Below are 12,632 nucleotides of genomic sequence, written 5' to 3'. Positions count from 1 at the left end.
TTTTGTTATTTATTTATTTTTTATAGAAAAGTGTATATTTTAGGTGCTGATATTGGTCACCTTTTTTCACTATTTTTAATCAACTCTTTTTCTTAACTCGTTTTAAGTGCTCCTGTGGTGTAACAACTGAATTACAATTACAATTGAAGTACAAAAATTCCATATATTCTCTCAGTTAAGCATAATAATTATTAAAAATTCTACTTATTTTATTGTATGTATTTATTTTTTACTGTGAATCCACAAATGCAGATAGGCAATTGACTCAACATGTCCATTTTTTATTAACATAATTGTATTATTATTATTATTATTATTATTATTATTATTATGAACACAAAAGGAAAAGTGTACATTTTAGATGCTGTGCTACTATGCTGTAGGCTACTAATTCTCTATCGAATGAGATATGAAATACACAAATCAATGGAATGTGTTGTGTGATGGCAAATCACTATATTGAATATATTATATTGTGTGTTCCTTTGAGTTAGTTTGTTGCCTTGGAACTGAAGCGCAATTAGACACACACACACACACACACACACACACACACACACACACACACACACACGCACGCACACACGCACACACACACAAACTGATTGATGCGCAACAGATTCATTTGCAATTCGTTCATCGATTCAAAGGATGGTGTGGAGAATTTGAATGGTCCCGAGACGTGCAAGAACATAAAAATAATCTCGAGTTTAAATTTTTAGAAAAAATACTTATCTCCGTTTCTAGTCTGGGGGGAAATATGCAGTTTTTATAAAGGGAATTCTATTAGTATCATTCAACCTCATCCAGACACACATAATGCGTATCTCTCTGGCTATTAACAGCAGATACCCCTTAGAAAATGTACTCAAGCTCTGAGCGACATTAATTTAAAGTGAAAAGTTCAGGGCGCAGAGACGTTTCTTTTCTCTATCACTGAGAAGCAATGCAACAAAATCATGTCCTTTATTTTAATGTAAAAATGCACTGATGGAAAAAATAAATAAATGTCAAAGGTAATAATAATAATAATAAAATGTATGAATGTTGTGGCTCTAGAAAGAATCGTCTCTTTATGGTCTTGCTCTCCTCTGTGATCCCCGAGCTCCTCCCCTTCGTGCGTGGAGAGCTTCATTTGATCAGATCATTCAACTTGGAGCGCTTCGCTGAATCGCACTTTTCCCACAACTGTGGCTGCGCTGCAACTTATACGAGGACTTCTTTTTCCCATCAATAACTAACGAGAGGAAAAGGGCAAGCAGGCGGACTGTATCCTGTTAGTATCCGCGATGGAGAGCGGAATCAGATATTGCCGAGTTAATGTCAGTGCGTTCTGCACCCTGATTGTGGTACTTCTATTGCTCGCTTGGGTTCCTGTGACCAAAACAGCGATAACTTGCAAATCATGTCAGCTGCTGGATAAGTGGAGTGGCCGGGAATTACTGGTGAGGATGGACGGCGGTGTTCATTCCGCAACAGGGTACGTGGGTAAAGTTGCTGACAAAAATGGAGACGGGTCAACGGAGCTGTTTAATTCTGATGGTGCTGAAACTGGGCAGCGCGACTGGAGCGCGAGTGGGAAAAACACTCATTCCGTGCAAAAAGGGAATACCGACAAGGTAGCCGGTGGCAAAATGCCACTCCATAATAAATGGGAGTCATTGCGCAGTAATGGCAAAGTTTCACACCCAAAACGGCCAGGTTCAGCCACTGTAGATCTCAAGCACCGAGTGCGTAGAAGCGCCCAGGGACCCGTTATGTCACCCGGCTCGCTCCAGAGTGAGCGCTCTCAGCCAGCTTTTGGAAACGGCACCGTGCGCGCTGCGCGTCGAGTCCCGCGCTCCGAGTTGAGGTGGAACAGGGAAGAGCAGAGAACGGCCACATCACGGCAGGAAGAGCTGAAACTTACCAGCTCTACCTTTGCACTGACAGGGGATTCAGCTCACAACCAAGCCATGGTGCACTGGTCCGGTCAAAACAGCAGCGTAAGTGTAAAAAAAAAAAAAAAAAAAAAAAAAAAAAAAAAACACATGCACTTTTATTTATTACATTTGTGAAAACACCCACCGATATGAAAGTATTGCTTGAAGCTATCTGAATGCGTGGTGTGTGTAAAGGCTGTGTGTTTGCTGCGTGCGCGCGTCCTGTGTGTGTGCGCTCAGAGCGCGCCACCGCAGAGACGAACAGATGTCCATTGTTGGTAAATTGATTGCTTCATATGGCACTTGACGGCAGTTTTGCATTTGTAAAACTGGCTTAGTCTGTCATTTGATTAACCCTAGCCAAATAAAGGACACCTTACTATGGAATCCAACAGTTGAAACACATTGTTTTCCTGATGTTGACTCAAGCTGCGTCTCTTGCTTTTGAATACAACGCATAGACTCTGCTGTTTTGGTGTTGGGGCGCGCGGGTCTTGATTTAATTTGTTGTGCGAAACAAAGATGAAGAGGGAAGAAATAATCCATCCTTCCTTTTTTCTTTCCCTTCTTCCTTCCTTCATTCCTTTTTTTCTTTCTTTCCTTCCTTCCTTCTTTTTTTCCCCTCCTTCCTTCCTTACAGCCTTACTTAATAGCTTTCTTTCCTTCCCTTTCCTTTCTTACTTTGTGATAATTTACTAATTACTGATTTGCAAAGAGAGTTATAATGAGTCTTTTCTGAATTATCCTGTGTAATATTGTACATCAAAACAACTACATGTCTGCAAAATTTCAGACATAATTTCCCACCTTCATTATATTTTCCTCCCTTGCCTGTCAGAGCAGATATTTTCATGCCTTGAGGAAAAATCTGAGGGCATTTTCTAATTTAAACACCATATTCGCTAACACATCCAATTTATATGAGAGATGACAGTCAAACACAGAAAACTTTCAGGACAGATATGGGAAGAGAGAGACCCCGGTGGAATTAACTTCAGCATGTCCCACTGGCGGAACACAATCATTTTGGCACAGAACTCAGAATCACGGCTGTCATTATCATATCCCTTAATTGAATTTTCAAAGTGTTGTGCACATGAATAGTACATTTCGTAGATTCAATATATATGGGCTTTTTTGTTAACAATAAGGAATATAGGGAAACGCAACAATGGGAAAAGTAAAAAGAAGCCTTTGATTAAGTATTCATGGTTATTGCATTATATGGAATAATTGAGAAGGCCAGGAGTTTCTTTCCTATACTGTATGAATCTCTTAAAAAAAAAAAAAAAAAAAAAAAAAAAAAAACGCATTGATGTATAATAATTTTTTGTTGCACAAATGGAAATGAGAAATGGGTGAGAGAGCATTTGTTCTTGGATTTGTGATCTATGAGCATGTAAATGTGTGCATACTGTAATAAAGTATATTTGCATCTTAGAACACTCCCTCCCTTCAATTCCAATGTAAACAAACTCTCAGAAAGTAGCTTAGAATGGCAATCAGGGAATAATACACAAAGTTTAGCACAAAGGGGGGAATCCTTCCAGAAAGTTTCAATGACCTCCTTTGTAGTGTCCAAATGGATCACACTAGGAATTCAGATACAATTGGTCAAAAGTTAGTCAGCTGAAATCGGTCAGAAAGTCGAACCACTGGCCCCAGTGGGTGAAGTTGGAATTATTGTTGAATGTAAGGGCATGTGTTAACTTCAGTTTCCGGTTGAAATGTCCACAGAGTGGTGCCAAAAGCAAGTTGTATTTTTAGTTATAAATGATGCAGTTTAGTTAACATGAATGCATATTTTACATTAACAAAAACCCAAACACCAAACCTAACCGTTAGTGGAGTAAAAACCTAATTTTGATTCAAAATGATATAGTTTATATAAACACGATTTATTCCTTGTTTCTATGGGAGCAGAACATGAGTCTCGGAAGTTACGCTGGAGGGAATTGTGATCACAGTTGAATTGATGAAAAACATTTTGACAGGGGATGCTGCTTGTCAGTAATTTGGCAGTATGGGTTGATTTCAGGGTACCTGAACTTTCGGATGATGATTTTCTGTGTGATCATGTTGGAGTGTCACACCTGTATGACTCTCACTGATTTAAAAAATACACATGCATATGCATTCAATCAATACACGTTTCAGGCTTATCACAACTGGAACTTTATGGGTTAACTCTGGAGGGAATCAAGGGATAATTGCGACAGTACTGCAAAACCCACATAAAAAGCAAATGACGTCACTACGTTAAAAGCTTCTTTTTTCTGACAGTTCGGTCAAGGGCACTGGGGTGATTATTTTGCCTCGAGATGTTTTTTTGTCAGCCAGGAGAAGGAGAGAATCAAACATTTTTCTAGCCAATTAGTAAGAAGATGGTTAAAAAAAAGTTCCAGAGAAACCTGTAAAATATGCAACTAGCACCAGCTGTCATATGTGATACCGTCTCTTGCAAATGCTGCTAACTTGCTAAAATGTATTTCTGGTGTACTAGCACAACACATATTAGAGGGAAGAGGAATATGTCTAATCATATAACACTGTGTTACCAACTGACTTCTAAAATGCAATTAACTGGGTGGTTTTAAAACATATTGTGCAGTCAACATTGTCTCTTTTATCCGAGCTTAAACAGCAAGATGCTAGGCAAGATACTGAATGGGAAGCACCATTACTAGTTCTGAGTCATTCAAGCTAAATTCATGCAGGGCTGTTATTACATATAAGTACTTAATTTACATAAAACATATTTATCTCCATCAATGTGCTAATAACTTTGACTTATAGTTTATTTTTAGTTGTTGAGAATGTTGAGGATCTAAAATGTTTTTTTCTTATATGGAGTAATGTGTATTTAGGTTTTTAGCTGGTTTTAGAGGAGTTTTGGGCACTTGTCAGCTAATAAGGTGGGAGACCAGCTTCAGACCAGATTGGCCAGGCTGGGAAACCAGTCAGACTAGCTTTAACCCACTAAGACCAGCAAACCAGTTTAGGATTTTTTTTTTAGCTGTTTTGTTTTTATTTACAGCAGCGTTCCATCATTAGGCTCAAAAAGAACATTAAAAATGATGAGAAGTACCTTGTGCATTGGGTTTGTGGGTGGACAGCTAAAAGGGCAACAATTTTTCTTTTTTTTCTGACATGAATGGTAGTTCTGCCATAAAGTATTGGGCAAGCAATGTAAATGAAGACAAATATAAAAGAAAAATGAGTGCATGTAACCATCCAAGCTCAAACGCCATTTACAGCAGAAACATCCCAATGAGGCAGGAAAGTCCACTGACTATTTAAAACATCAGGAGTTGTGTTTGGCCCAGCAGACTAGTACTTTTCGGCAGCAAGCATCGGTCCCTGAGAGGAGTTTAAAGGCATCATGTTTGGCATCACTCCACATCACGCATGCTAAGAAGCCGCACATGATTGGCGAAGCATTATTATTACCAGCTACTAAAGACATTGTCAGGGAGTTATTTGGAGAGGAAGCGGCACTAAAAGTAGATTGTGTGCCTTTGTCGGGCAATACAGTGAGCAGACACATAGGTGACATGTCCAATAATATTGCTTCGCAGCTTTTAGAACAAGTGCAAGCCAGTGAATATTTTGCGCTGCAGTTGGATGAAAGTACTGATGTTGCAGATCAAGCACTGCTTATGGTCTACATTCGTTTCCTCAGTCAGGACAAATTTATCGAGGAACTTCTTTTTTGTAGACCCCTTGAAGGCAGAACTACAGGGCAGGACATATTTAATGTGATGGATCAATTCAATAGACTGGTCTCAGTGTGTTGGAGTGTGCACTGACGGTGTTGCCGCTATGACCGGTAAGCGCAGCGGTGTTGTGACTCTGATCAAAGAGAAAGCCTCCAACGCTGTTGCCACACACTGTATGCTTCACCGTGAGGCTCTTGTGGCCAAACGCATTGATGATGATTTGCATCACGTGCTGAGGGATGTAGTTAAAACTGTAAACTATATAAAATCACACCCCTTGAAACAGACTATTTGGTTTACTCTACAAAGAAATGGATGCTGATTACGAGAGCTTGCTGCTCCACTCAGAGGTGCGCTGGCTTTCCCGCTGGGGCTGTGTTAAATCGCGTGTATGCGCTGCGCAAAGAGCTGAGACTTTCTCTCTGGTGAAAATTCAGAGCTTGCCATCTGTTTTGAAGATGACTCATGGTTACTGAAGTTGTCATACATGGCGGATATTTCCAGCATCTCAGTGTCCTCAATCAGAGCATGCAAGGGCACAATGTTCACATACTGAATGCACAAGATAAGGTGCGCGCATTCACGCAAAAATTATCTCTGTGGAAAGCAAACTGAAAGAGGGAGTTACAGAAATGTTTCCTTTCTATAACCAGGAGTGCATCTCCTCCACTGCTTAGAACATCAAGCCCATAATCCAGCCTCACCTGTCACATCTTCAGGGCTATTTTTAACAGTATTTCCCTGATTTGAACAACACCCACCTGGACTTTGCTAGAAACCCATTTGCACCAGGGGTTGGCACTAATCTGGATCTAGCAGCCCAAGAGCAACTGATTGATTTGACAAATGAGGGAGAGATGAAAACAAAGTTCCCCTGCCTTCCTCTGACAGAATTTTGGATGTCCGTGTGTTTTGTCTGAGAAGGCTATACAGTGTCTTTTGCCACAGCCTACTTGTGTGAAGCTGGATTTTCAGCACTGAAAGTACTTCAGTCCAAGCACCGGGCCCATCTGGAGGTCGAAAGTGACATGCGCCTGGCTCTCACTAAAATTAAACCATGTATTGACAAACTGTGTAGAAGCCACCAGGCTCATCCATCCCATTAGGACTTTTTGAATCAGTGAATGTGGTGTTGTTTGGTTTGATTCACATGTTTGTAATGCAAATTCTGCCCTTCAGGTTTAACTTTTCATCTACCAGTGCCTTAATACTGTAAAAAAAGGTACTCTGTTCAGTTAATGTAAATATTTTTACAATTTTTCAGAAATACAAAAAACTACAGAAGCCACCGAAAATTGCTAATGTGAGAATTATTTTTGGCTAAAGTGAGTTGCCAAATAATATAAAATTGTTACTGAAACTGCATTTCAGATGTACGTTTATTGTAATATGATTTGCAATATGTCTTTACATTATATTAAATTATTTACACGTGAAAATACATAGTTGTCTTTATATTTTAGGCAAGGGGGTCCCCTGCATGGAATCATCATATTTGGGGGTCCTTGGGATTAAAAAGTTTGAAAACCCCTGTGCTAGAGTATCATAGTCAGCTTACAGATATGTGTGCCCAACATGTGTATTCCTTGGGATATCTCTTCTGTTCATTACGAATGATTAACTTCGGCAGGTTTGATATTGCTGGATGTCTTTTTTTAAATAATTTTGGTAACCCATAAGTAATGAGTCAAGTGTTACCACATAAGCATGAAGGAATTACTTATTATTTTAAAGTGAGGGTCATGGTAACACATTATTAATTAATGAATACACACTTGAATATGCACATTTTTTTTTTTTTTTACAAAACATTTTTTTAATTATTTTTTTTATTCATAGATACTGTAGGTTAATCTTACAAGAAGTGTTTAATTTTATGTGAAGTGCTTTTTTTTTTTTTCTGAGTAACTTAATGGATCTGGTCCATCAAGCTTCTAATCCAATCAGGATTCGCCATATTCTATGCTCGCTCTGAAACTGAAAGTAGATCAAGTGCGATTTTTCTCCGCCCTCCTGTCGATCCGCCTGCACGCGTTAAACTTGAACATTCTGTTCTGTTCAGACCGAACATTGGCAAATGTGGAAACATGTCAAATTGGATAGTTTGAATTTATTTATTCCAGACCTCCGAAAGTACATGCCTGTTGAAACAAACAACTCTCCTATGTAGCTACATCCAGAATTATTCAATGCAAGGTCACTTTTTATTAATTGAAAAAATGGAATAGTCCTCTGTCTAAAAGAACAAACTAGCAATATGGCACAAAGTCCTATTGCTAGTATAGTTGCACTAGCTCGTAAAGCTAATAATTGAGTTAACACAAACATTTTATAGTCCATTTAGCACATTTCACCATGTTTAAATCCATTCCCCACAAATCAATGCATAAAATACACAATTTCCATTTGAGCCTGCTCTTTGTCAATCAATTCTTAAAAACAAACAGTGTAGCTTATCTGGTAATGAGCTAATTTTTCCAACGAGTAGCGGCGTAGAGTGACTCAGTGCTACATTGTTGTCTTTTGTCACATTGCGTGCACAACTTTACAGCCAAGCGAGCTTTACCAATGATCAAAGGTATCACTGATATTTATTTAGCTTTGGGAACTCAGAGTGAATCATTTGGATTTGTATGAATAGTTCATGTAAATAAACCAGTTCAAAAAATTGGTTCACTGATTCATTTAATCCCAATGCAGAAGTTCATGCAAGACATTTTAACTAAAGATTTAGTTAAATGTTGCTGTTCATTCACTATGTTTTCAACTTGGTTTTAAACATTTTAATTTTGTTGTATTAAGTGTAATTTTATCAGTTCAAGTTTAATGTTGTGCCTTGAATTTGATCCTTATTGTTTATGTGCCAGGTAAATACTGATGCAAATTATATCATCTGTTTGATACAGTTTCAAAATAGCTTTCCCAACTCTGGATTGCATACAAACCCCTTATCATACAGACCAAAAATAATGGTAATGGAAGCTTTCCAAAACATTACAATGCTGTGAGACTATTTTTGAGATTATTTGGTTATATCACATATTTCTGGAAAGTTCTGGCCTGTTAGTGGCTGCTAAAATAATTGTGGCCCACAGGGTAAGCAGTGGTCACAGACTGAACAATGGTGGAGATACACATCAGTGCATGTTGCATATCCATATCCATATCCACCTGTAGCATGACAATATCTGGCAGACCTTGCCTTGCATCCTATTTGAGTTCTCTCACTCAAATTCACTAATTTATCCATGAATAGTGGTTGCTTCAGCAGGGGTTTCTGTAGGGAGATTATGGTCATTCGAGCAAGGGATTTAATAAACTATGAATAATCTGAAGATAATAGGATAAAATAAACTCTGCTGGTGTCTGCTGTACTTCCTGTGGTATTCAGTGAATCGTTGCTTTCTTCCTTCAAGATGAAAAACAACTCCATACTCTATCTCACTTTGCTTGAGAGATGGTTTACAGTAGCTCTTAAGAGATGTTCAGAAAAAAAAAAAAAAAAAAAAACATTCTGTCATTACTCCTTCCATTACCCTCACATTGTTGAATCATTTGAGCTATTCCTTCATCATAACCAGAAACCTTCTATATGTTTATATCATTCTTGACTTACTGGTGACATTTCGACTCAAAGTGTGATTTGAATATTAATTTACTAATTATAGTTCCAAGTGGCCCACTGTTAGTGCAAGGTCAAATGTACATTTCTTTCCCAGGCAGCTGTGCTGAATAGTCAGTATGTCATAGAGTGTAGACATATAGAAGTCGGCAAGTTGTTTCCAAAAGTCCATGAAGTAATCGTGTTCGCATAATCAGTAAAGGAGCAGGATTCAGAGGTTGCATTTTTTCCTCTAACATTACATTTTTATCTTCTGATGGTTGGGTTCAGGTTTGGGTTGGGGGTACACTTTATAAAATATGCATTCCTCTTCACTGTATTATAGCCTGTATAGCTGAAAACAACTAACTTCGCAACTCGCTTTAGGTACCCCTCCGCAGACATTTCACCTGGAAAATAGAGTTCACACGTGCCCATACGCTAAACAGCACTTACCGCTATGGCCACTAGGGGCAGTTTTTCCAATTTCAGTAGGCACAGACCGATTTCAGATAAAGAAAAGTCAACCTGCTGTTTCTTGATGTCCCTATGAGATCAGTCTTGATGCTTTCTGTATAGCCTAGAATTGGGAAATGACTGGAAATATGAACTAAAATTAGTTTAATGACTTCGGTTGTTTCCTACAGAGGGCGTATGGTGTCTCAGAAAGCTGAATCCCTTATTGAGTCTGACTCAAATATCAGAATGCTATTTGACTCACTATAAAAATGAATCCATTGTTTTTATTTTTTTTTTAATGTGATGAAAATCTGCTATATAAATATAATTTCTTAGGGTTCTAAGATTGCCTTAATTATCTTTATAAATAATATATTTTCTTTCTCTCTTTTTTTTCTTTTTTCTTTTTCTTTTCTTTTGATTTCGGGGTAAAATATGACCTGTTGGCACATTATGGCGGGTTCTGTGAGACTCACCTTATGATTCATACAGCACAGGCCAATTGTACATGTGAAGTGTGTTTAAGATACACTTGCAGTTTATTCCCTCAGGTCAGTGTGACTTAATTTCCTCTCCAGCTCCATCTCTTGTTCCACAATACAGGCAAGAAGCAATATATTTCTGAGACATTAGATTCAATTTCAGTTCAACACAAGTTTATTACTCTGACCCACTGTAACATAAGATGGTATAGTCAAGCAGATCACACTTTGCTCTATGACTCATAAAGACCCAAACTCACACACACTATTCTACCCCAGTGTTCAATGTGAAACATGCATAAATATAATCCCCATATGGCTTTCAACTTCCTCTCCAAATTAGCAAGTACAGTAACCATGTGTTGTTTTAGAATGTTTACAAAATGAGGCATCATATAATTTTCATTCTCTAATACAGATCAGTAATTAATGGGAATGCAACAGGCATTGCTGTTCTACATGCCAAATAAGACAGCAAAATGTGGGTGTTAAAGCGTGTTCTCATCAAAATGTTAATTAACTGAATGAGAGTTAACTTCACTCTTAAAAGAGAGCAAGAGAAAGTGTGAGGGGAAAGTCTGATAGAATGAAAGAAAACAACTGACATACTGTATCACTGTGTGGAGACACAACACTGAAGTCTTGTCCTCCCAGCATGAATTCCCTGCAGCCATTCTGTTTGACAGGGGTGAGGACTAGACGGACTAAAAGCTGGCCTGGGAGTTTCCATGGAAAAGGGGCTTTTCTCTTAAAGGAAGCAAGGGAGGCAATTTGGATGAGAAAATAACTGACAATACAAAAATAAAAGAAGAAATATTATTAAATGTGAGATCAAATAGAGCAAAAGCATTCATTTTTTTCTAAAATAGCACTGTCCAATAGTGACCCTAGTCGATATAGCCTAAAAATATGCCGTTTATGATGCTGAATAACAGTGAGACACTTGTCTGACAGCCCTTATTTAAATACATAGTATTTTTGTGGAAGATGAGTAAAGCATTGATTAGACAATAAAAAAGTGGCTATAGAAGTAATATATAATGGTTTATTTCAGTATCATTGGAATTACGTAGCACAGCTATCCATTTTGCAATTGAGTCAATCTATCCTGTTCTTTCAGGATGTGTTCTTGCATTCCATCTGCACTATTTATAATTGCGTCAGATATGCATCAGATGGATGCTTTTGGAGCATCTCAGTGGTTTTCAGCATCATTAATGCTGTGTTTTTAGGAAATTGTATCAAGCTATAAGTAGTTAGATATGTTGAAAATTCAGTCTTGAGACCCCTGCATTTTGTCGTGCTTCGTCTAGATGTCAAGAACATGTCCTGTGTGACTGGCTCTCATTTTGAGGCTGAGCTGCCTTTGAGGTTTGTTGAGGTGTGCTGACTGCCCCCTGCTGACACTGCCTGTATAAACACAAAGTTATAAGTACTTCAAGCTTGAATTGATCAGAAAATACATACTTTTATTACTTTTATTACAAACTGGTCAGGGGGCACGATTAATTTAGATATTTGTTAAGTTTGTTATTTTTTATATAAAAGGAATATTCCAGGATCAGTAAAGTTAAGCTCAGTCGATAGTGTTTGTGGAATAATGTTGATTACCACAAAAATATATTTCGACTTGTACCTCCTTTTCTTAAAAAAATAAATAAATAAATAAAAAAGCAAAAATCAAAGTTACAGTGAGGCACTTACAATGGAAGTGAATGGGGCCAATTTTTCAAGGATTTAAAGGCAGAAATGCTAAGCTTATAATTTTATAAAAGCACTTACATTAATTCTGCTGTTAAAACTCATGTATGATTTAAGCTGTAAAGTTGTTTGAATTGTAATTTTTACAGGTTTGTTGACATTAAATCGTCATGGCAACGAAGTTGTTAAATTGGCTGTAACTTTACACAGAAAAGGTTATCACACAAAAATCATGATTATACACATATTGTTTATGTCTTATGGCTATACTTTTGGAAAAGTGGGTATTTTAACGTTCAAGGATTGGTCCCATTGACTTCCATTGTAAGTGCCTGACTGTAATCCAGATTTTTTTAATCTACACTATGTAACACAGTAACACAGACATGTGTGTGTGTGTGTGTGTGTGTGTGTGTGTGAGTGTGTGTGATTACACAAGTATAAATAAACCATATCAATAAAATATCTTACCTGTTGTGAAAGAAAAATGCCATCTCTGGGTCGCTTGTATACCCTTTCAGTTGTCGCCACCTCTGAAAAGCCAAGCCAGTGTTGATTCGGGTTTTATTACGGACTCTGACACTTTCACTTTTTGCTTGTAGACTCTGCTCTGTTCAGGGTTTCTTTGTTTTACAACCAGGGATTCCCCGGATGTTTGCCGTTTTGAATGATGCATGGTCAAAATTTCTCGTTCGTTGTGACAACAAACTTTCAGATTCACGCTACTCCCACACCATACACGTGCTAC

General features: G+C 37.9%; 1 protein-coding gene across 1 annotated transcript in view; it reads left to right on the top strand.

The window, feature by feature from the left end:
• The first annotated feature begins 440 nt into the window (after positions 1-440).
• Positions 441-12,632, top strand: part of LOC127445324 (VPS10 domain-containing receptor SorCS1-like) — a 239,462-nt gene continuing 227,270 nt past the window's right edge. The window contains exon 1 of the mRNA XM_051705325.1: positions 441-1,985. Within this exon, the coding sequence (XP_051561285.1) occupies positions 1,290-1,985 (696 nt within the window). The 5' untranslated portion in view covers positions 441-1,289. The remainder of the gene's footprint in view (positions 1,986-12,632) is intronic.

This window comes from Myxocyprinus asiaticus, chromosome 8 (assembly GCF_019703515.2).
Source record: "Myxocyprinus asiaticus isolate MX2 ecotype Aquarium Trade chromosome 8, UBuf_Myxa_2, whole genome shotgun sequence".
NCBI classification, from domain to species: domain Eukaryota; kingdom Metazoa; phylum Chordata; class Actinopteri; order Cypriniformes; family Catostomidae; genus Myxocyprinus; species Myxocyprinus asiaticus.
Note: the sequence above shows the minus strand (reverse complement) of the source record. Positions and strands in the feature narration are given on the sequence as shown.